Source organism: Simochromis diagramma, unplaced genomic scaffold (assembly GCF_900408965.1).
Source record: "Simochromis diagramma unplaced genomic scaffold, fSimDia1.1 OVJJ01000304.1, whole genome shotgun sequence".
Taxonomy (NCBI): Eukaryota; Metazoa; Chordata; class Actinopteri; order Cichliformes; family Cichlidae; genus Simochromis; species Simochromis diagramma.
Window position 1 is genome coordinate 18,224,114 of NW_024387030.1, and position 20,754 is coordinate 18,244,867.

The following is a 20,754-nucleotide window of genomic DNA, read 5'->3' on the forward strand; positions in this document are numbered from 1 at the left end:
GTTCTTTGATTTCTCCAGTGCCTTCAACACCATTCTTCCCTCGGTTCTAAAGGACAAGCTGGTGAACTCTGGAGTGGACCATCACCTCACTACCTGGATCCTGGACTACCTCACCGACCGACCACAGTATGTGAGGACTCAGGGCTGTGTGTCGGACAGGGTCGTCTGCAGTACGGGGGCCCCACAGGGAACGGTTCTGGCTCCGTTCTTCACCATCTACACTGCAGACTTCTCCCACAATTCCACCCAGTGCTTCCTGCAGAAGTTCTCTGATGACTCTGCAATAGTCAGCCTCATCACTGATGGGGACGACAAGGAGTACAGAGGTCTGACCCAAGACTTTGTGGACTGGTGCCAGCTGAACTACCTCCAGATCAACGCCAGTAAAACCAAGGAACTGGTGGTAGACTTCCGCAGGCACAAGCATTCTCCACTGCAACCACTGAACATCCAAGGTATGGACATTGAGGCTGTGGACAGCTACAGGTACCTTGGTGTTCATCTGAACAATAGACTGGACTGGACTCATAACTCAGACGCCCTCTACAGGAAAGGGCAGAGCAGGCTGTACCTGCTGCGGAGACTCAGGTCGTTTGGAGTGGAGGGCCCACTCCTGAAGACCTTCTATGACTCTGTTGTGGCTTCTGCTATCTTTTATGGCGTGGTCTGCTGGGGCGGCAGCATCTCTGCTGGGGACAGGAAGAGACTGAACAGGGTGATCCGAAGGGCCAGCTCTGTTCTAGGATGCCCTCTGGACCCAGTGGAGGTGGTGAGTGACAGGAGAACGGCGGCTAAGCTGTCATCCCTGTTGGACAACATCTCCCACCCCATGCAGCAGACTGTGACAGCACTGAGCAGCTCCTTCAGTGGGAGACTGCGGCACCCACGGTGTGGGACGGAGAGATTTCGCAGGTCGTTCCTCCCCACTGCTGTCAGACTCCATAATAAAGACTTTAACTGATCAAGCACACACATCCATACATATGCAATAATACTAAGTGCAATAATCCTTTCTGTCATCGTTGTATTTTTTACTCAGTTGTATATAGTATTTGTATTCTATTTTTATCTTATTGTATATTTATTTTATTTTATTCTACTGTATATAGTATTTTATTCTATTCTGTACAGTTGTGTACTGTATTTATTCTTATTGTATTCTAATTTTTGCCTCATAACTTTTGCACTGTCCACTTCCTGCTGTGACAAAACAAATTTCCCACGTGTGGGACTAATAAAGGTTATCTTATCTTATCTTATCTTAACAACAGAAAATTGCAAGGATACATCATTTGGCAGAAAGAAAAATCATTTTAGTACTTGTTCAGATTTGTTTTCAACCATTTTATTTCATTTGCTTTTATGTTTCTCTGTCATAACAGTCAGCTCGATGTTTCACTGAGTCACCAAACAAAAGCAAAAGTCTTTATTTGTCAGTGCCATCCAAAGCATACTACGCACCGAGACTTTCTGACCTGCAAAAAAATCTGGTTAAGTGTGCGTGCGTGTCTGTGTGTGTCTGTGTGCTTTGGAAGGGGAGGGATTGCATGTGTGGCTCTGTGGGTCTCTCTGAAATTTCCCTACATCGTCTGAGCAGGAGGAGCTTGTCTCGTTAGGCATAAAAGCTCACAGCAGCTGCAGTTACTTTCAAAGCAGTGACTGTGACGTAGAATCTGAAAGATGTTTTATGTTCTTTATAGATATATATCATGTGGATAGTTTGTTTGGCCACAAAAATACTTTTTACAGACTTACTTTGGCGTATTGTTGTAATTAGATTGGATGATGTTTTGTGTTTTTTCTGATGTCAGTAGTTTTCTTTGTGTCAGGGCTGATGTTGTTTATGTCTCATTTTTAAATGTGTTGTTCTGTAAAAAGTGTTTTTTCATCTTCCTTCCTGCATGAAACATGACAGTTTCAATTGTTCTTTATGTAATCTTATTGGAATTCAAAGCAATTCAATGTATTTATTTATTGATTATTATGTATTATGACAATGTACATATTGCAGATCTATGGTTTAATCTATTTTTAATTTCACGGTCATGCTATACACAAGGCTAAAATGTTTAGTTTATGCCAATCATATTAAAAAATGTATATTAAAACAGTTTTTTTTTTAAATTGCAGATTTCTCAGCACCTTTCTTGGCCTGTTGGTCACGTTTTACGACCTGGAGAAGAATGCGGACACTGTCGGGTTCATCCACAACAGGCACGTCCAACAGTTCCCCTGAACAAACTTCAAGAGCTGGAGGAAAATGGTTTAAAAAGTTCTGGCGAAGTCCCACAGGTCAACCCAACGACAACGGTCCTTCCACTACTGATGGACACCAATCACCTACTGAAGAAGAGCGGCCAGTTGGTAGGTGACATACATCCAGCTGTTATTAGCTTTTTCCTTTTAACCCTCTGTATCTCAACTAAATTGTGTTTTGTGTGACATATTTAAAAAAGAAAGGAAATTGATGTTATAGTTGTTCCACAAAATAGTGCTGATGTGTAAAAAACACCTCTATTACAGAAATAAGGTTCTCCATTTCTTCCAGAAATGTTAAATACCTTATTTTAGGAGAAATATGAACTGTTTGAAGATTATTTATCTTTGTTTTTGTCCACCAGTGGCTCCTAATTTTGAGGAATGCCTTGAAGGACAATACCTGTTCGAAGCCGCTCAACTGTTGATAGACAGGGAGAAACATCTGTTTGGAGAGAAAACAGAGGCTGATGGACTCAAAGATCACGAGGAAGCAGTAAAAAAGCTTGCTGCAGACTATGAAGCCCTTGAAAAGCGTTTAGAGCAGACCGTGCAGCAGAGTCTTTCTCTCAGCAGTGAGGAAGAGGTGTCTGCTTTGATATCAGCAGTGAAAGCCATCAACCTTGAGGAAGAGCAGGACCAGCTGTGGAGACAAAGATGCCGGACGCCACCAGCCTGGAGGCCCAAGAAGTGGAAGGAGCACCATGACAAAGTGCTCCATGAATTAGTGTATAGTCGTTTGGAGAACCCATCGAGCCCCATTGGTGATCAGGTGAACCAGTCCTCGATCCAGGCAGACATCCAGTCCATGGGCAAGCAGGTGAAGGAGGACATGCAGCGGGTGGTGGAGGTTGTGAAGAACTGCTACCCACCAGAGATGGACATCTGTAACTTTTATGCAAGACAGTACCATCAAACTTTCAGCGCAAGACTCAAAAAGATTGCAGACTTTGCTCTGGATGACAAGGACTGCAGCTTCCTCCTGCAATGGGTGAAGGAGTTTTATCCAGGGTAAGCCACCAGTTCAATTATTGTTTGAAGCAGCATCTTTCTGTGCCTAAACATGATGATGTCTGTCAGTGTGAGGTCCTTCATTGGTTTTAGAAGAATAAATACCTGAGCAATTACAGATAGTGAATAATAATACAAATGTAACGGCTAATTTCTTGTTTTCTTAATGTGCTAAATAAAATATCATCTTTGTAGACTAAACACAACTTGGGGTGTTTATAGAAACTCATGTGTTATCTGCTCTGTGTACCAGAATCCTTGAAAAACCTGAGCTGGCCAGTAATATCAATACTGAAGCGCTGGGAAACCTGCTTCCTGACGAGTTACTGAAACCTCTGGAGGAGCAGTACCTCAGCAAACAACAGGTAACACAGTGTATCTGAGGCGTGCATCCAGTTAATCAGTATGGTCATTGCAGGGCTTAAAGTGAGATGTGCAAGACAAGCATCAAAGAGTTGTTGGTTTAATTTTTTTGAACATAATATTGTAGATGTAATTATTACTGTCAGTAATTAAACCTTTACACATGAAAGCGGTTTAAAACTGGCAGCTGTGTGTTGTTGTGTGTTTAGAGCGACCTGATGATTTATATTGGCCGAGTATTGGATGAAGCAAAGAAAGAGTGGGATCAAGGAAAGGAGCCGAGAAGATATGATGGTTGCTACTCCAGTCCTGTGGCCTATGATGTCATCCAGGTACAGTTGCCGTAGAGTTGCTACAACTTGATATAAAAGAGGCTGAAATCGATGCTTTTATAAAAATGTGTTAATATAAATTGAAAGGCGTCACTTGTGGTGGCCTGCTTTAAGGGTCCTTATCATGGGTTCGTTGACTTCTAATTGTTGACCATTACTGACCATGATTAGAGGCTTTGTATACATTGCTATGTCAGAACTGTGCAATAAAATTATTGTGGTGAAGTAATGACAGAACATTGTTTTGATCATAGGAGAACAAAATGTGCAGACAAATATTTTCCAGCCTGCTGCACATATTAACCAAACTGAAAAAGACTTTGAGAAACTTTGAGAAAAAGATTAACAAACAAACAAAGGACCGTCATTTTTGTTTGGGTCATTTATAGAAACGTATTTACTGTCAGATCAGAGTCACAGTTTCAAACCCTCCCATGGTTCTGTAGTTTAATCACTTGGGTTTGTCACTAACATTGTAAAGCACTGGGTTTGGTTCCTGGTGTTTAACTGGATCTGAAAATGATGGAAGTGCATTGCTGTGTAAAGTGCTTTGAGTACTTAAAACTGCCACTGATTTGTCAATCCATTTGTCTTCAGTTTATCTACGACATCGTGACATCAGCACATATAACTGTAAGAGACCGACACAAGGCCCAGGAAATAACATCCAACCTGACAGACTTCATGCAGAGGTAACAAGGCTTCTTCACAAGGCTGTCTTTTAAATATTGTCATTTGAAAATACATTTTAGTTTCATGTTTGGTAATAACAAGATAATAGAAGTGAAAACTGTTTTTAATCTTCTGCAGGTATCAAAAATTTCACAAAGACGTCATTAAGCAGAACAAACCACACAGCAAAGCTCTTATAAAGGCAAACCTCAGCTGTGTCAAACAGTTCAGGTATATTTCTGATCCAGTTAGATGGAAATTCTGATTTTATCTTCATCATAACAGGCGAATACGTCACTGTGAGCTAATGTGTCCTGTGTGGTCTGTCTAAAGGGACTTCTTTGAGAAGCACGATCTGTTCCCAGAGGATGTGCAGAAAAACTGTTTGCAGGTCCTGACTGAGATGAAACAGTCTGCCCACACTTATTTATTAACTCCTGTGCACAAGATCCTCAAAGTAAGTTTTTTACAACTGCAGATATCAATAATCCTCAGGATTAAATCCTAACATGTTTTAATCAAAGATTTAAAAAACTTTGTTATTTGTTCCCCACACAGCCACACTACCAGAAGGTGGGAACCAGTGGCTGGCTGAAGAAGAACAAGTTTGAGAAGCTGCTGAACAGCACTGAAGACGAGCTTCAAGAACTTCAGGGTTTGACTCAATCCTGTCATCAGGTAGAAACATGACAGTGTGAAGCTTTGCTATGAAGCCATTATTACCAACTTTTAAATCAATGGACAAAAAATGTTTTTTTGTTACTTACATTCAGGAGCTGATTGGTCAGCTTCAGCAGGAAATGACAGTAGAATATGTCCGGAGGCTCCTGAAAGGAAAAGTCAAACTGAGGGACAAGGATCGTCAGCTGAAGGCTTACATGACTGTGAAAGAAAATGCAGAGAGACTGCACGAGCTGTTTGCCAGAATGGTGAGACTTGATTTTTAATGCACACTTTAACTGAGACGCAAATAAAATCAATCAAGCACAAACACTGATCAGCATAACATTGTTTGACAGGGTGAAACAACCTTAGTCACAAATTCAACTAACAATAATAAAAGAACCATTGACGGGCTATATTAAAGTTTTGAAATTTATCCTCTTACTTTGGTTTTACTTTCAAAATGAAGTGAAGAAAAAGAAAAATCAGTAAGAAATAGAAAAAAGACATTTGTCAATAGATATTGGATCTGGAATGGTGAGAGGACAAGGAGTTACAATTATGAGACAGGGATTATAATATTATTAAATGGAACAAGATCCTTTGCCACTTGCAGTACAAGATTTTTGGTAAGAATTGGAGCAAAATTCCAGTTTGTTTAACTGAAATAATTTAGATTCACATTTACTGCCCAGCTAGCTGGAAGTTCCAGTGCAATAGCTCCTGAAGGAAAAGCATCATTATTTCCAAAAACAGCAGCTATGCTGATTACAGTCTGGGGAAACTTGCAGACTAAACTGACGTCACTGATTTGTCTTCACAGGGATCCAAACAAGACTGGTTAAAGGAAATCCTGACCAAGATTGCAGAAGTGCTAAAACTCCAAGATATTCCTGCCATACAGATGCAAATCGTTTCACTGGGATCTGCTTATCCCGACCTCAGGTAAACAGGAAGCTGACTGAGCGAAACATCTTAATTGGTATCAGATATATCTTGTGAGCAGGATGAGCTACATTCATGGGAACTAACATGAGCTGAAAGTAGATGTGCTGCCTTTCTGTTTTACATTACCAATTTCACTGATAGTGCACTGAAACAGAGGACTAAATAAAAAATGTTGGCTTGAGAGAAGCAGCAGCAGCTTTGTGTAGATGAAGTCAATAATTCCTGTTAATTAGAGTTAAAAGGAGAGTTTTTTCCAAATGTGGCACCAGAAACCAAACTGTCTTGTTCTGATCTTATTTCTAACCTTAAAGGAAAAAGGGAAAGGGAACCAAGAGACGTAAACACTGCTCTTATATATAAACTCATATATGTTTATACTGATTAAGAGTTTTATGAAAGAGTTATGTAAAACTAGTTCAGTGTGTGATGGACCGAGTTGAAAAACCAGGACGAGTCACAGGAATTATTTGAAAAGTAGGGTTTTAATTTATTAAACTCAAAAAATTATATTTACAAAAGTAATAAATGTTGAGCTCGTAAAAGAGGTGAAAGAAACAAAACTGAACTGTGAACTTAGCAAACGTCCGGGCCCGGGGCTACGTTCAGGGCCATCACTGGAGGAGGCGCGTGTGCTGAACTTCGTGGTCCTCGAGCAGTGTTTTTTGAGGGGCTGGCCGAGGCCACTGCCAACTGGGTCCGCTTCCATCACCTGCCGCCAGACCGGAGGCTACACGGCGGAGCTCATCAAACGCTGAGTTCAGGCGCTGGCGTGTGGGGTCCCACAAACCCCTTCACAGCGCTGCTTTAGGCCGGTGGCCCAGAATTGCCCGACGGCGCTTCTGAGCCACAGGGAGCGGCACAGAGTCCTGGAAGTGTGTGTGGCCGGGGCACCTACTGCGGGAATGTCCAATGAGTTGGGACGGGTGTTCCGCGTCCAGCGTCGCCGGGGCTACAGCACCCGCCCCTGGTCCCGGAGGTACGTAGCACATTCCGGTAAGGTGCCAAGAAGGTGGACTCGGGCTGGACGCAGATCCTGGTCCACCAAAGCTTGGTTCAGCCTGGGGCGTTGGAAGCAGAATGGGTGGAGGTGAAATGTGTGTATGGGGACATAAGTATCCTGTGGTGCCGCTGCTGCTACAATACAAGGGCAAAACGCAAGGGGTAAAGGCGGTGGTTGGTCAGCGCCTGTTGCATCCCCTAATTTTGGGCACCAACCAATTGGCCGGGGTTACATAGCTTGCTGGGGCAGTATGCGGGGATGAGACGTGGGGTCATCTAACACTGACTCTGGGGGGGAGGAGGCAGAAAAGTGTGCGCAAGCCCTGTTTAAGGTCATCTCCCAGGTCGGTATTCCAAAAGAAATACTGACCACCCAGGGCACGGCGTTCATGTCTCGCACACTAAAGGAGCTATAAAAATTACTGGGCATTAAATCTGTTCAGACCAGTGTCTACCTCCTTCAGACTGACAGGCTGGTGGAGCGGCTGAACAAGACTTTAAAGTCCATGATTCATAAGTTCATACACGAGGATGAACGCAATTGGGATCGCTGGTTAGACCCCCTGTTGTTTGCAGTGAGGGAGGTACCCCAGACCTCCACAGGATTTTCTCCTTTGAGTTGCTGTAGAGCAGACAGCCATGGAAGGTGCTCGACCTGATTAAAGAAAACTGGGAGGAAGGGTCGAGCCCCGTGAAAAATGAGATTCAGTACTGCTGGACCTGAGAGCAAACCTCCACAGGTTGGGGAGTCTGTCACGGGCAGGTGCGTCCGCAGGTGGAGGAAACAGCAGCGATTGCATCCTGTCTGCGCCGGAAGACCAAAAAGGAGGTGGGACGTCTCCTGGGGCTGGCAGGCTACTACTGCCGGTTTGTGCCTAGGTTCGCGGACCTGGCCAGCCGCTCTGGCTGGAAAGGTGCCCCCGATCTGGTCCAGTAGAGTGAGGAGTAGGAGTGACACAGTGAGCTCGCAGGGCGGTGTGCGGGCAGGAAGAACAGGTGTGCCTGACTGTTTCAATAACTGTGTGTTCTGTTTGGCAGTGAGAGCTGACATGAGACGTGTGTGTGTGGCACAGAGTGAGGAGTGTGTGCATAAACAAAGAACTGTTCCTCTCACTTTCGAGACTGTGTGTGTGTTACAGGGTCCCATGTCACAATAAGTAAACTAAATGTGCGCTTACAAATTGAACAAATGTGCTTAAACCAATCAATAAACTTATTGGAAACTAAAGTGTGTTATTGTGTTCAAATGAAGAAATACAAATACACAAGAGTTACCAACTGTAGAGTGTGGCCATGGGTTTTGCCATCACATGGAGAATCACATGCATTTCAGGCACGGATCCATTTCAGCAGTAGGAGTTCCACCTATTGTCACATTTCCAACAGAGGTGGACTGAGTCACATTTTCCATCTCCCCTCTTCTCAGCAGTTTAGATGATGGTTTTGTGTTACTGACAGCTTTCAGTGTTTGCAGGAAGGATGTGTGTCAGGGGCAGAAAAAGACATAACATGTCAATGAAACACAAGTTTAGACGGGATCAGTGAAGTTATAACTTCTGCTGTTATTCGTATGTTGAAAGTGAAATAAAACATTGCAGATTATATTTAGCTAAAAAAAAAAGCTCAATTTCTTTATATTTTTTCTTTTCCATATCAAATGTGGCAGCTTTCACATGACAATCCTTTTTTCACAGTCTCTGACTTTACGTCACTTTTTTAAAACCCTTTCTTCTTTCTGTCACCAACAGTGAAAAACATGTTTCGGCTCTGCTCAAACTCAAGACAAACCTCTCCAAAGCCGACAGGAAAATCATCAAAACCACTCTGTCAGACACACTGAAGGAGAGCCGTGCTGATCCTGGAACCCGGAAGTTTTTCTCCAAAGTTTAAGTGAGATGAGCCGCACATTTGCTTCTTAGAGTATCACTGACTGAGAGTTTGATTGCACAGCAGCAATATTATCGTGTATTATATTGTGTTACAGTCTATCTCTGTAAAGACATACAGAGTGAATGCCAGGGAAAAACCTTCAGATGCTACTTAGACTGAAATCCCGATTATACGCAGACTCTGTGATGGTGAATGCTTGCTGTAGTTGCTGTATGTTGCTGTATACATAAGCTAGATGTTACATTTATGCTAGCAATTTTTGTGCATTTCATATAAACTGTAAATAAGTATGCAATTGTCTGTTTTTACACACTTACAAACAGGTCAGTGTCGTTCTATTATATGTCATTTTGTTTAAAAACTACAATGATGTTAAAGTCTAGTTTTTTCATAAGTTGTATTTTATGCTATATTGTATTACAGAGAATTATACATGTCTCATGTACATAAATAGATGTAAGTTGAGTTTTTTTTTTAATAAATGTGCAAAAACCAGCTCAATTTGTTTTTAATGTTTACTCTGTTTAGTAGATGATCCACATGTAAACTAACTGTAGGGTTTATAGTATGTGGAAAAAACAGCAATAGTACTGGCAACAAAAGGGGAATGAAGTTACAGTTAATTTATATAATAAGTATCAACATGTGTTAATTATAAAAATCATAAGAATGATAACTGTAGGTTACAAGTGAACACTATATCTATACATGTAGCTTGATAGGTAATGCGGCATTACGGACAAACCCTACAGCAGCTATCTCCACCAAAACCATGGAGGAGGAGAGGCTATGATCAAGGTAGCATGGAGGGAAGTTAGCCATTAATAGTTCAGAAATGGTTCTAAAAGATCTTCCCAGCTTGTGTAAATCTACAACTCTCCTTCTTAGAGGTTTATTTATTGAATCATATAAGGAATCATCTGATATGTCTAAGAAATTATCTTGCATGAAACCCATGGATCTTTGAGGAAGTCTTTGAAGAAATCCTGAGAAGTCCGAGGTTACATGGCTTTAAAGATTATATTTAATGAGCCGTTCATCAAGGGAGTATTAACAATATTCATCCACTGGTTTCCCGACCCAGAGAGGAATTGCTCTTCCGTGTCTCCAGCAGCCTTGAACAATTCTGGGAAATCATTGGCACGCTCAATGAATCCCAGTTTATTTAGTCATTGTTTATATACTTGTAGCTAATGAGCTGGGGGAGCATGTCTTGAAGGAAACTATTTTCAAAATGCGGCTTTTGTCCTGAAAGTGTGTCATAACTGCAGGAGCTGGGATATCGCCTAGTCAGGGGGGAGGAGGTCACAGTAAAAAATTTCCCAATGAGAGGCAGAGGGAGTAAAGGAAAGGGAACTCATTAAAGGATCTAGTGATGAATTTGACGGGGAATAACCAGGCTGATAAGAAACTCCATGGTGCTTTCCTGCTATGACACTCTGACCTCCACAGTCTGTCAGTTTATTGTTTTATCAATATCTTTTGACCTTTTAACTTTTTCTGTTAAAAGGGCAAGATTTTGGAAAAAATAGAAGAGCGAAGGAGGATTTTTTTTCCCCCATGAAAATAAAGCAGGAACCTGTATGGGTCAATATACTCTGAAGCCTGTTACAGCCTGGGACAACAGCCTTGGTCCACAGCAGTTCGTGCTGTAAGATGCCGAAATAGAAGCTTCAGATCTCGCCTTTGCAGGTGATGTAGATGATCAGGTATGATGGTTGACACTCAGTAAGAAGATGACCTGTTATGCTTTACTTATTTCTTAATCTTTCCCTCCTTTTTTTGTGGTCTTCTCTTTTCTTCTTGCTAATCTGCCCCTCTCTGCCTGTGAGTTCTGGCACTGTTACACTGCAGCACATCTGGAAAGTATTCACAGCCTTATGATTTCGTCACACTACAGCCTTATTCCAAAATGGATGAATTCTACACACACTATCCAATAATGACAAAGTGAAATAAGTTTGCTTGAAATTTAGGGTTTGATTAATAATATAGCCCGATATCCTTCATCACCTGTACATGTTCCTGTCTGTCATCATCTCCAAATCTGGACCTGTATGCCTGCATGGACAGTATACACATGGCTTTAAAGGGCTGGGTTTATAGCTGAAGAAGAGAAATATCCATAGTGTTACAAAGCATAATAAACTTACTGTTTGTTTTGTCTAAAGATTCGTCAGATTTTTCTCCCTATGAAAACTACAACATGGGACCAGCTCTGCGAAGCATGTCTCATTTTACTATGATGATGTTGGTCTCCATCTAGTGGTGTTTGCTGGTGGCGCAAAGACTATACTGCCATTTGTTTTTAAATTGAAGTTTATTCATCACAGTCAGTCTTTAGAAACAGAATGATCGTGGGAATGTACAGAATCATTTCTTTCACGAAGAAAAGTCATTGAACAGAGAGGCTTAAAACGTAAAACCATAAACCAGAGCTGATGGAGGAGGTTCACGCAAAGTAGCAGGTAAAGATTAAAGCAATTTCAGAACTTTGAGATTTTGTGTAGAAGGCACATAATCTGAAGAACAGTACACAGTTCAAAGAAAATTCAGAATTACTAAGGACAACAAAAGTCAGGTTTCTTCAACAGAAATTAAAACCATACATTCCCATGTCCTGGAAACAGTATAAGCCACATTTGAGACGCTACAGGAACCTATCAGCTAGTCTGCTGACTGCTTACTCTATGGATCATGGCTTTCTAGCAACAGACTCAGTATTTCCTGGCATATTGTTTTTCCATCCTGTCTGTCAGAGAAGCCAGGGTCAAAGGTTACAACTGAAAGAAAGCTACAATTTTTCTAGATGCCCAAAGATTTCATCTAAGCAACACTTTCGTTTAAGGGAATAACACAGCTGCAGTTATGCCTTCACTGTTCCATTAACCTGCACATGCACACTCTTACAGCTTTGTGGTAACTTTACTTCACAGCCTGGACTGTAGCAACTGTGTTGCATTCAGCCTGTGTTATATTTTTACACTCATCATATCTATTTTTAATTATTCCTTGTTTTTCTTGTTCAAAATTAGCAGTTTAGGAAGTGTGTGTGTGTTGTAAGTAGTTGTCAACAGCAGAAAAATGAGACCAAAGCTGAAGTGGCAAAAATTGCCGTTCAGGCTGGGGAAGTCAGTCCCCATCAGGGGGCAGTGATGACTTACAGGTGTCCTTACACAGGCAGCTCATGCTCATCTGACTCCTCTGCTACTTCGGGTCATTAAACGGGACCTGTGTGTGAGCATTTGTCTCCTTTTTTGAGAATTTTTAATGGAATTTGTAATATTACAGCTTGCTAGGCAGTAGAAATAATCCCAGGAGCTTGTTCTTCATTATCAGACAATGAGGTTTTGCATGTTTATTAACAAGGCAGGAGCAGTCTCAGTGTAGATAACGGAATAATAGGTGGACTTTTAAATCGCCTCACTCTGTAGAAATGTATGTTTGTACCTTCATAAATAAAATGTAATAAATATTAAAATATTTTTTAAAAACATGATCTAAACATTTCTTTCACTAACTTCAGTAAACAAAGCAAATTCAAGTACATAAACAACCATTACTGTTGTTTACTGTAATACAGAGTAAGAGTAAAAAACACACATTTTGCTTTTAATAAGCTGCTACTAAATGTCACTAAAAAGCTCTTTCACCAAAACTTTTTTGTGCCATTTGAAATTGCACAGCTTATAATGCTCCCGCAGCCAAACTCCACCTGCTGTCTTTTTTATGTTTCATAAACAAACATGTAACAATCAGCGTTGATCTTTTTTGTTGCGCTTCATCCCGTGTTGCCCAACTAAGCCGTCACCAGCAGGTAAGGCAGGAGAAACAGGACCTGCAAATAGGTCTGGATTCACTGCCGGGAAGAGCGTCCAGCACCTCGTTGACATCGCCATTAGAAAGACCCTTCCACTTCAGCAACTTGTTCAGGAACTTGAAGTCCTCACTGTAGTCAAAGAAGAAACCCCACAGAGTTAGTAACACATAAATTATTCTGTTAGACAGGTCTATTCATTTAAAAGAGTTTTTCTTTTCTTTTATACAGCGAAGAACAATATTTACAAGATTAAAAGTATAAAATAAGGCATCTAGAAAAGATGTTTTTCTTGATGACCTCTTTGCACACTGTCATCTGGAAGGATGAGCTAAACTGCGCACAACTGTTTTATGCCAAGTGTTTGCATCCAAAAAATAGACATGAGGGGTGTTTGACGAATTGAGAATTTAGCTGCTCTGCTGGGGAAATCTGTTTTACACGTGCAACCTGGTAAGACGTTACTAAAAACGATTGAATGAAGCACAAATTTGTGTGCATTTTCAAGGGGCGTGTAGCAATGAGACTGTTGACTGCTTGATCAAATAGGTTATCTATGGAAGCTCCTAATTATGATCTATAGTTATATTTACTTTTTTTTTTTGAGCAGTGAAATAGTCATATCAAGAAAAATCCTTAGGGCTCTTAGTGATCCCATGGTCTCTTGGTGAGAATGGTTTCACAACCAGTTGGTCAGGGATGTTGCTTCCTGTCCTTGCAATTGCTTTGGTTGCAAGCAGATTGCTGTGGTTGCCCATAGTTTGCTCATAACGTGGAAGAAGCATACTTTGACTTACATTTCCAGCATGTGTCAAATTGCACTATGGTTTCATGGTTAGTTTGTGAGTGTTTGAAAATAAGTCTGTGTCTCTGAAGGAAACTACAGAAATCTGCTGATCAGAGCAGTCAGAAGGAGGTTATCGATGCAGCACCCTCTTTCCTATCAGCGAGAGGCTGAGGCCTTTACTGAGAAGGTGTGTAAACATGTTTGTATTGATACAGGTAAGAGAGTGTTTTACCTCTGTGTGAAATAGTCCTGCTGTAGACGTGCCATTATTATCTTCAGTGCATCAATGGATGTGCAGTCCAACACCTCTTGGATGCCCAGCATCATCTTGCGCCACTCGTGGACACCGGGAGCCTGATAAATCACAAAAAAGTATGACAGGAATTCATGTCAAGGTTAAAAAAAATTTCCAGTTGCTCTTTTGGTAAAACGTCATTCACATAACAATAAGCAGACTGTTTGCAACTTGTTGATCTCACCAAGAGTGAAATGCTCTTGTGAAGATGGTTTGCATCTTCATGTATTTGTTCACCAATATTAGGAGCCCATCGCCCCTTCAGGGTTCTCCGCTTGTTTGTTATAAGATGTTCGACATAAGTGCGGGCGATGATCTTATAGGCCTCATCCACCACCACCTGAGACACATAAAGACAACATGAATGCAGTTTAACTGAATCGGTTTAAAAAAAAACAACTACAGGTAAATTTGTGTATATTTGACAGCTGGGAATTTTCTTACTTTTTTCTCATCCATAACATAGGGCAGTGTGGGGAAGTGACTGTAAACACTGTAAACAAAGTGGTTCAAGTTGCTGCCCGATCTGAAGAAATCTTTAAAGTGGTTCTGCCGGACAGAAAATGTCGTATTAATAGAAGAAAATATATTTACCTATATTTTTTTTTTAAATCTGTGTTTAGGATGGATAGATACCTCTGCAATAACAGTTATAATTTCCATCAGGAATGTTAAAGTAGACTGCTCCAGGTTCTCCAGTGTTTCCACAGTTTCTTTGACAAGAGAAGGTGTGACTCCCGTACCAATCGTCTGAGCATACTTCCTGAAAGAAACAGCATAAAATATTTATAAAACAGGCATCAGCTTTGATCATCATGTTCTACAGCATGTTAAGCCTTCAAGTAGATATCCAATGGTGAATAAGTATTTTGATTAAATTATAGGGCTCAAAGAAACTGAATTAACATTTGCCACAGAAACACAGAAACCACTCACCTGAGTTCCTTACATGTTTTCAGTGCTTTGAGGAAGTGTATTGTTTCTGGGTTGTCAGTTTGTGCCCTTTTTTTAAGATCGACATACTGCTCTTCACTGTACCTACAAACCAAAGAGAATACACAGTGAAAAAAAAAAACATGAGTTTCATCAAATCTCAAAATCTCAGACGTGATGAATCACCTATTTCTGAAGAAAAGATAAAGACTCACCTCTTGACAAATGTTCGAAACTCTTGGAAACAAATTTCTTGCACTTCATCGTGCAGTTCTGGAAGGAGTTTTTGTGCTTCTCTGGGTACGGCATTAATACACTTCAAGAGGGACAAATGATATGATAGGTCACTAACAGTTTTTCACTATTTACAACAGAAATTTCAAATAAACTTTCTTTGCAATGATCTAACAGAACATTTTCTATAATTTCACAGAAAACTTTTAGCATTCCTGTCATTTACTACAACAGCATTTCTCTGTCATGCAGAAAAACTGAGACATACTGTTAACATTGTATTTTCGGCTAACTCATGGACTAAATGCATAAACTTCATTAGACTGACAAAAAGTGCCCTGTATGTGACCTATGATATAAAACTCATCTGACGCTCCTGCTGAAGAGCATTTTTCCTACCTGGATAGTGTCCACATAAAGTTTAACATAATCTTCTTCTATGCAGTTTGGAGCTATGCCGGTCTCATTCTGCAGGATTTTGTCCAGGGACTCTCTGATCTCTTTCTGTGGACAAAAACGACACAGAAGTAGACTGTAAGCTTACTTTCTATCAGGCATACAATCTGAGATACTACCGGGGAAACACCATGTCCCAAACTAGAAATGTAACTTTGCATATTTTTAATGAAGTGAGCCCTGAGGCCAATTTTGCTCATGTCAGTTGAGGTTAACTCTAGTGGCCATTTTGGTTCAGAGTAGTTTGGTTTCTATTTTGTACATTTGTACTGCTGAGAGGATGGACGTTGTTGCTTTCATTTAAATGTGTCATTGAGGAATCTGACAGACTTACTGAGTGACACTTTCTCCCAGCAGGCTGTTGATATCAGATTACTGTCTGGCCTGTTTTTCTTACAGATGATTGTAACAGTGTTTCTGTTCCTTTTCTTCTTGTGACATCTGATTGGGCTGAAGTTTCAGAAAGTCAAGCCAACTTTGAGCACTTTTAGTACCTGCATGACTCCTACAGATACTTAAAATGTATAAACCACTTTGCTTATTAACTCATATTCAAAGAAGACTCAATGAAGTAATGCAAATACTGCGTTTAGAAACATTTTCATTTCCAGTTCATTTATATGGCGATCATAAGCCAGTCTACTTGTGAACAGGGGCTGAGATTGTGGCTTTTTTTTTTTCTCAACTACTTCTATGCATCTGTTCTTTGATCTGGTTAAGGCCTGAGGTTGATCACACCTTTCAAACCAAAGAGCAACACTGCCACCAAAGGGATTGTGGGGAAAGTGTTACACTTCCAGGAAATAACTTGGTCCCACAGCTGTGGTTTACACTGGCACACAATAACAACCTCTGCGTGAGAAGTGTTGAGAGAGGTGGGACAGATAGAGACTGAAGTCCCACTGGCTTACCTCTCACTACATCTGAGAAAAGGCTAAACATCCGGAAACAAAGTTTGTGTGCGTTTGCTAATCATCATTATTTTTAATCAAAGATAACTCAAAATACAAGTTGGGTCAATATGTTAAATGAAAATGTGATTTGTGTAGTGAAAAGGTTTTGATTTTGTGTCTGTAGACATGATCTAGCTTTGACCTTAGCATAATAGTGTCAGGAATGTGAAGCATTAGAAATGTGTCACCAACACATGATACATACATGTTTTTGAACAAGACTTGGAAAAACACAAAATCATAATTTATTTGTGATTTTGCTGATGGTTAATTATGCTTAATGCTGATGCTTATACCTGATATAATTGTTAATATACCTGATATTTGGGTATTTAAAATAAAAAACAAACAAACAAATAGTATTTGTAAAGACACACCTAACTACACAGAGGCTGTGTAGAAAACCTTGAACAATATCAGTGTGTGTGTGTGTGTGTGTGTGTGTGTGTGTGTGTGTGTGTGTGTGTGTGTGTGTGTGTGTGTGTGTGTGTGTGTGTGCGTCACCAAAGATTGTCTGGCTCATAAAATGTATGATAAGTTATATTGGTATTCTTACCTGCACACTTTGAAGCAGCTTCTCCTTTGCCTTGTCTTTCCATTCACAGAACAGCTTTTGGTCTGAACTAAAAAGCACCTCCCTGCTTGGAAAGTACCAGAAAATACCCACATCAGAAGTGAGCACCAGCATCTGTTAACAGCTAACATTCAGACAAGAGACAAATACTTTCAATCCTAATTCCCTATTGATATGATGAAACCTGCTTTAACATTTTAATTCCCTGTTTTTGAAATAACAGGTTGAAGATATTGTGAATAACAATGAATAAAAGCAGACTGAACCAATTTGCTATATGCCAGGATTTTATAGCAAATCTCTGTATTTATGCTTAAATTTTGAACACATAAAACAGAAATAACACACTGAATTAATCCGAGAGCTCTAGAAGTGATGATCATAGTTTTTCTTACCTTTTGTGCTTAACTATAAATTTGAACGCCAGTTTTCATAGATGTATGTGAATGGTGACTAGATTGGTTGTTATATAGTTACTTAGGTCTTACTGACCATTCAAAATGCTCATTTGGGCTGGAAGACACACCCAACAACCAGCTTAACAACCAAGCGCGTCATTGGTTTGATCTTCACCAAATCTATATTTAAAGGTACAAATGCACACAACAGCACTGAGCTGATGCGGCTAGTTACACAAAAAAAAGTAAGCTGGCACATAAATACCTCAGATATTTATGTTGGACCCAGTCCATCAGTTGCAGGCATTGCTTGACAGATTTGATCTCCTGGAGCATTTTGTGCAGGATATTGAATGTCTGAGGGTTGGACCAATCAGTGACACTCTGTTGTCCCAAATTAGCCTCTATGAGGTTGTAAAGGCTTTCAGAGGACACCCCAAGACACTGAATGAGATCCATAAGTGAGCTGCTTTGTTGTCTCTGCATGGATTGCTCCTCTGCAGTGTTAAAGGAGTTCTGGGCCAAAGGGTTCTCACACCCATGACCTGCACAGTCATGTCCTATGAAAGAGCCAGAAAGAACAAACAAACATGTGAACTCTACATTTGTTTCATGTTTTGACTTGATCCAAGCCAAATGAAGGGGTTATATTTTCTATATTTTTTTCTGATAAAAAGGGGCACCGTGTCAGACGAGGTAAGGTAAAATTCTTGCTGTGACTCGGCCAAAATATGTGACAATGAGCCTGTCAGAGTTTGCCAGCTTCTAAAAGCCTGGGTGATGTAATTGTGAATGAATGAAGTGCCAGAGACTAAGCAATTTATCAAGCTCATCCTTACTCCTGATGCACTTTCCATTTGAGCTCAGGTGATTTTTTTTCCCATCAAGACAACAGTGTCTACCACTGAGTCGGTCCCTTTGAGAAGGACTAATAGGTGTCAGTTTTAACCCTCTCAGGCTCAAATTAAGTTTTTTGTTGCTAATGCACAACCAAGTCCTGCAGTGGTACTTCTGAGTAAAAAAAAACTCATAAAATATTCATGTGGGGTAATCAGGTTGTTAGTTTTTAACTGTCGCAAATCGGCAACGCCTGCCTTGAGAGTGTTAACATTGGTGATAGTCACCTGATGCCATTGGTTATGAGTCTTATTGTCTACTTCCTTTAATCTTGACATTGACTAGCTTGTGGCTAGTTTCTGGCTACAGTGCATGTTTTTTCACTTAATCATATCCAAACATAAAATCCGCTTTGTTTTCTGATATGAGGAAGTAAAACCAGCACTTATGATGAAATTTAAGTGTGCACTTGATTAGATAAGTAGTAAGCCTCGACACTTATCGATATTAACTTGGGAATGCATGTTGGGACATATTTGTTCTGGTTTGTTTGGGAATACCCTGCATACCTGAGGCTATGCTGCGCTGCAGTTTGATGCTCTGACATGCAAATATTGCAACGTTACTTTGTTGCCGCTTCAGCAACAGCTTGTGCTGCTCGTGTGTTAAACTAGTTTTTATTTCTGAGTTAATGGCCTATCAGTAACAATCAATCAATAAATAGCAATTATTTCAAACAAATATAAAATAGCCAGTCCGTGGATGATTCCAGTTATTATTCCTTGCTACATATAAACTATACAGATGAAGGATTCCCACAGTAATAATAGTAAAGCGCTCTTACCGTCTTGTATGTTGTTGTTATTTTCTATTAAAGGTTTCTTGCCCTCACTCATCCGAATCTTCTTCTTTCTGCTGAAAATCTTCTTCATATCGACTTTTAACTGCTCGCTCTTTTAGCAAAGACGATGCTTGAAGACATGCAGTGTCACGTTTCAGTAATGCACTCCTGGCAGCGCTGTGCGGTGTGGAGCTTATAAAGCAGTCGAAGGGATTTTCCCGTAGCATCACTGCGACTGTACAAAATGCTTTCGTTTCTGCATCATTTGACATCATCCTAACAGCAATGATGCAATGTGTAATAATAACAACAATAACAATACCTACACCTCGCCGAAGAAAGCCTGTTGTCCTCACTTTTGTGAAATTTGTGAAAACATCCTAACATTTAAATAATATATCGCTTTGGGGGGTTAAAGTGTGAACACTGTGGTTACACATTGCTGAATGAATCGTTGTACTACAGTGTAAAACGAGTCCCACTTTAACTTGCACACATGAAAACTACATGAAATCTGTTCATTAAGAATCAAGAAATGTCAGCTGAGACGCTGAACTGTGCTTTACATACATACTGTGTGTACTTATTACATATGCAACCTACAATTATGTAGTAACCTTAAAAAAGCAACAGCAGGAAAGTGAGTTGGAGACATTCTTTGGCTCTGCCGTTAGGACTTTGTCTATAAATAACTATCAATGCCAATGTAATGAGTCAGAGTGAAAAGAAAAAAAAGAAATGTGTGTATGTGTAGGCATGCAAAGTAAAGTAAAACTGCAGTACTGATTTATGTTGAACATAACAGGCATTTTTAATCTGTAAAGTAGCTGACAAAATATGGCAACAGGTACACTATATGTACAAAAGTACTGGGTCACACCTCTTTGAATTCAGGTGTTTTTGGCCCTAAAACTGTATAAAATCACCTGGCTTGCAGTCTGCTTTTACAAATATTTGTGAAAGACTATAGAGCTCAGTGAATTTGAGTGCGTTCTATAATGTAACATAGAACGCACTCAACAAGTGAGTTTGTGAAATTTCTGTGGGTGATATTATTGCAAAAGTGGAAGTTTTTGGGAACCACAGCAAATGGCAGTCAACACAAAGCTACAGATAAATTGCTTAGTGCGTCTGGCATTAACATCAGCATGAAAACGGTGCACCGAGAGCTTCTTCCCACACTGCTTCTGTGGGCGTGAAACATAGCTGGCTCAGAATTTTTCTCATGAAAGTGTAGCTTAATTCTCATGCACTGTAAACTTTTTAAGCCGAACAACGTGCACGAAACACATACGTAACGTACACGGAATTTACATCTAACGTCAACAAGGTAAGTGCACCTGTAATGTAGACATAACATAGACATAATGTACACTTAGACATGTAACATACAGGTAGAAGATAATGTACATGTAATGTCAACGAGATACACGAAAGTGCGACGAAGACATGTCACTGTTCAATTTCAAAATAAAATAAAAACTTAAATCAATTG

General features: G+C 40.3%; 2 protein-coding genes across 3 annotated transcripts in view; one reads left to right on the top strand and one right to left on the bottom strand.

Moving 5' to 3' along the window:
* LOC120739624 (tumor necrosis factor alpha-induced protein 2-like) overlaps nucleotides 1-9,605 on the top strand; it is an 11,699-nt gene extending 2,094 nt beyond the window's left edge. The window contains exons 2-12 of the mRNA XM_040041455.1: nucleotides 2,131-2,364; nucleotides 2,622-3,267; nucleotides 3,521-3,632; nucleotides 3,840-3,962; nucleotides 4,560-4,654; nucleotides 4,773-4,865; nucleotides 4,968-5,091; nucleotides 5,193-5,312; nucleotides 5,408-5,563; nucleotides 6,121-6,242; nucleotides 8,993-9,605. Coding sequence (XP_039897389.1) covers nucleotides 2,131-2,364; nucleotides 2,622-3,267; nucleotides 3,521-3,632; nucleotides 3,840-3,962; nucleotides 4,560-4,654; nucleotides 4,773-4,865; nucleotides 4,968-5,091; nucleotides 5,193-5,312; nucleotides 5,408-5,563; nucleotides 6,121-6,242; nucleotides 8,993-9,134 — 1,967 coding nt within the window. The 3' untranslated portion in view covers nucleotides 9,135-9,605. The remainder of the gene's footprint in view (nucleotides 1-2,130; nucleotides 2,365-2,621; nucleotides 3,268-3,520; nucleotides 3,633-3,839; nucleotides 3,963-4,559; nucleotides 4,655-4,772; nucleotides 4,866-4,967; nucleotides 5,092-5,192; nucleotides 5,313-5,407; nucleotides 5,564-6,120; nucleotides 6,243-8,992) is intronic.
* A 1,496-nt stretch (nucleotides 9,606-11,101) lies between these two features.
* Nucleotides 11,102-19,438, bottom strand: si:dkey-196h17.9. 2 transcript variants are annotated; one of them, XM_040041458.1, is made up of 11 exons: nucleotides 19,263-19,438; nucleotides 17,847-18,141; nucleotides 17,166-17,247; nucleotides 15,600-15,704; nucleotides 15,182-15,282; nucleotides 14,970-15,071; nucleotides 14,670-14,796; nucleotides 14,478-14,582; nucleotides 14,218-14,373; nucleotides 13,971-14,092; nucleotides 11,102-13,083 (listed from the first exon to the last, which is right to left on the bottom strand). In XM_040041458.1, the coding sequence occupies exons 1-11, from the start codon at nucleotides 19,348-19,350 to the stop codon at nucleotides 12,942-12,944; spliced, it is 1,425 nt and encodes a 474-aa protein (XP_039897392.1). In that variant the 5' UTR covers nucleotides 19,351-19,438; the 3' UTR covers nucleotides 11,102-12,941. The 2 variants fall into 2 exon arrangements, with proteins under 2 accessions (XP_039897392.1, XP_039897391.1); XM_040041457.1 differs by having other exon boundaries at nucleotides 17,166-17,250.
* Nucleotides 19,439-20,754: the final 1,316 nt, after the last annotated feature.

What these genes read in the sequence shown, in the direction of transcription:
- si:dkey-196h17.9 (XM_040041457.1), bottom strand. Translation starts at nt 19,350, where the DNA reads ATGAAGAAGATTTTCAGCAGAAAGAAGAAGATTCGGATGAGTGAGGGC. An exon ending in TTATAACTGTTATTGCAGAG is followed by an intron (nt 14,583 to 14,669) that starts GTATCTATCCAT and finishes TCTGTCCGGCAG; the next exon opens with AACCACTTTAAAGATTTCTT. An exon ending in CAGGACTATTTCACACAGAG is followed by an intron (nt 13,084 to 13,970) that starts GTAAAACACTCT and finishes CTTTGACTACAG; the next exon opens with TGAGGACTTCAAGTTCCTGA.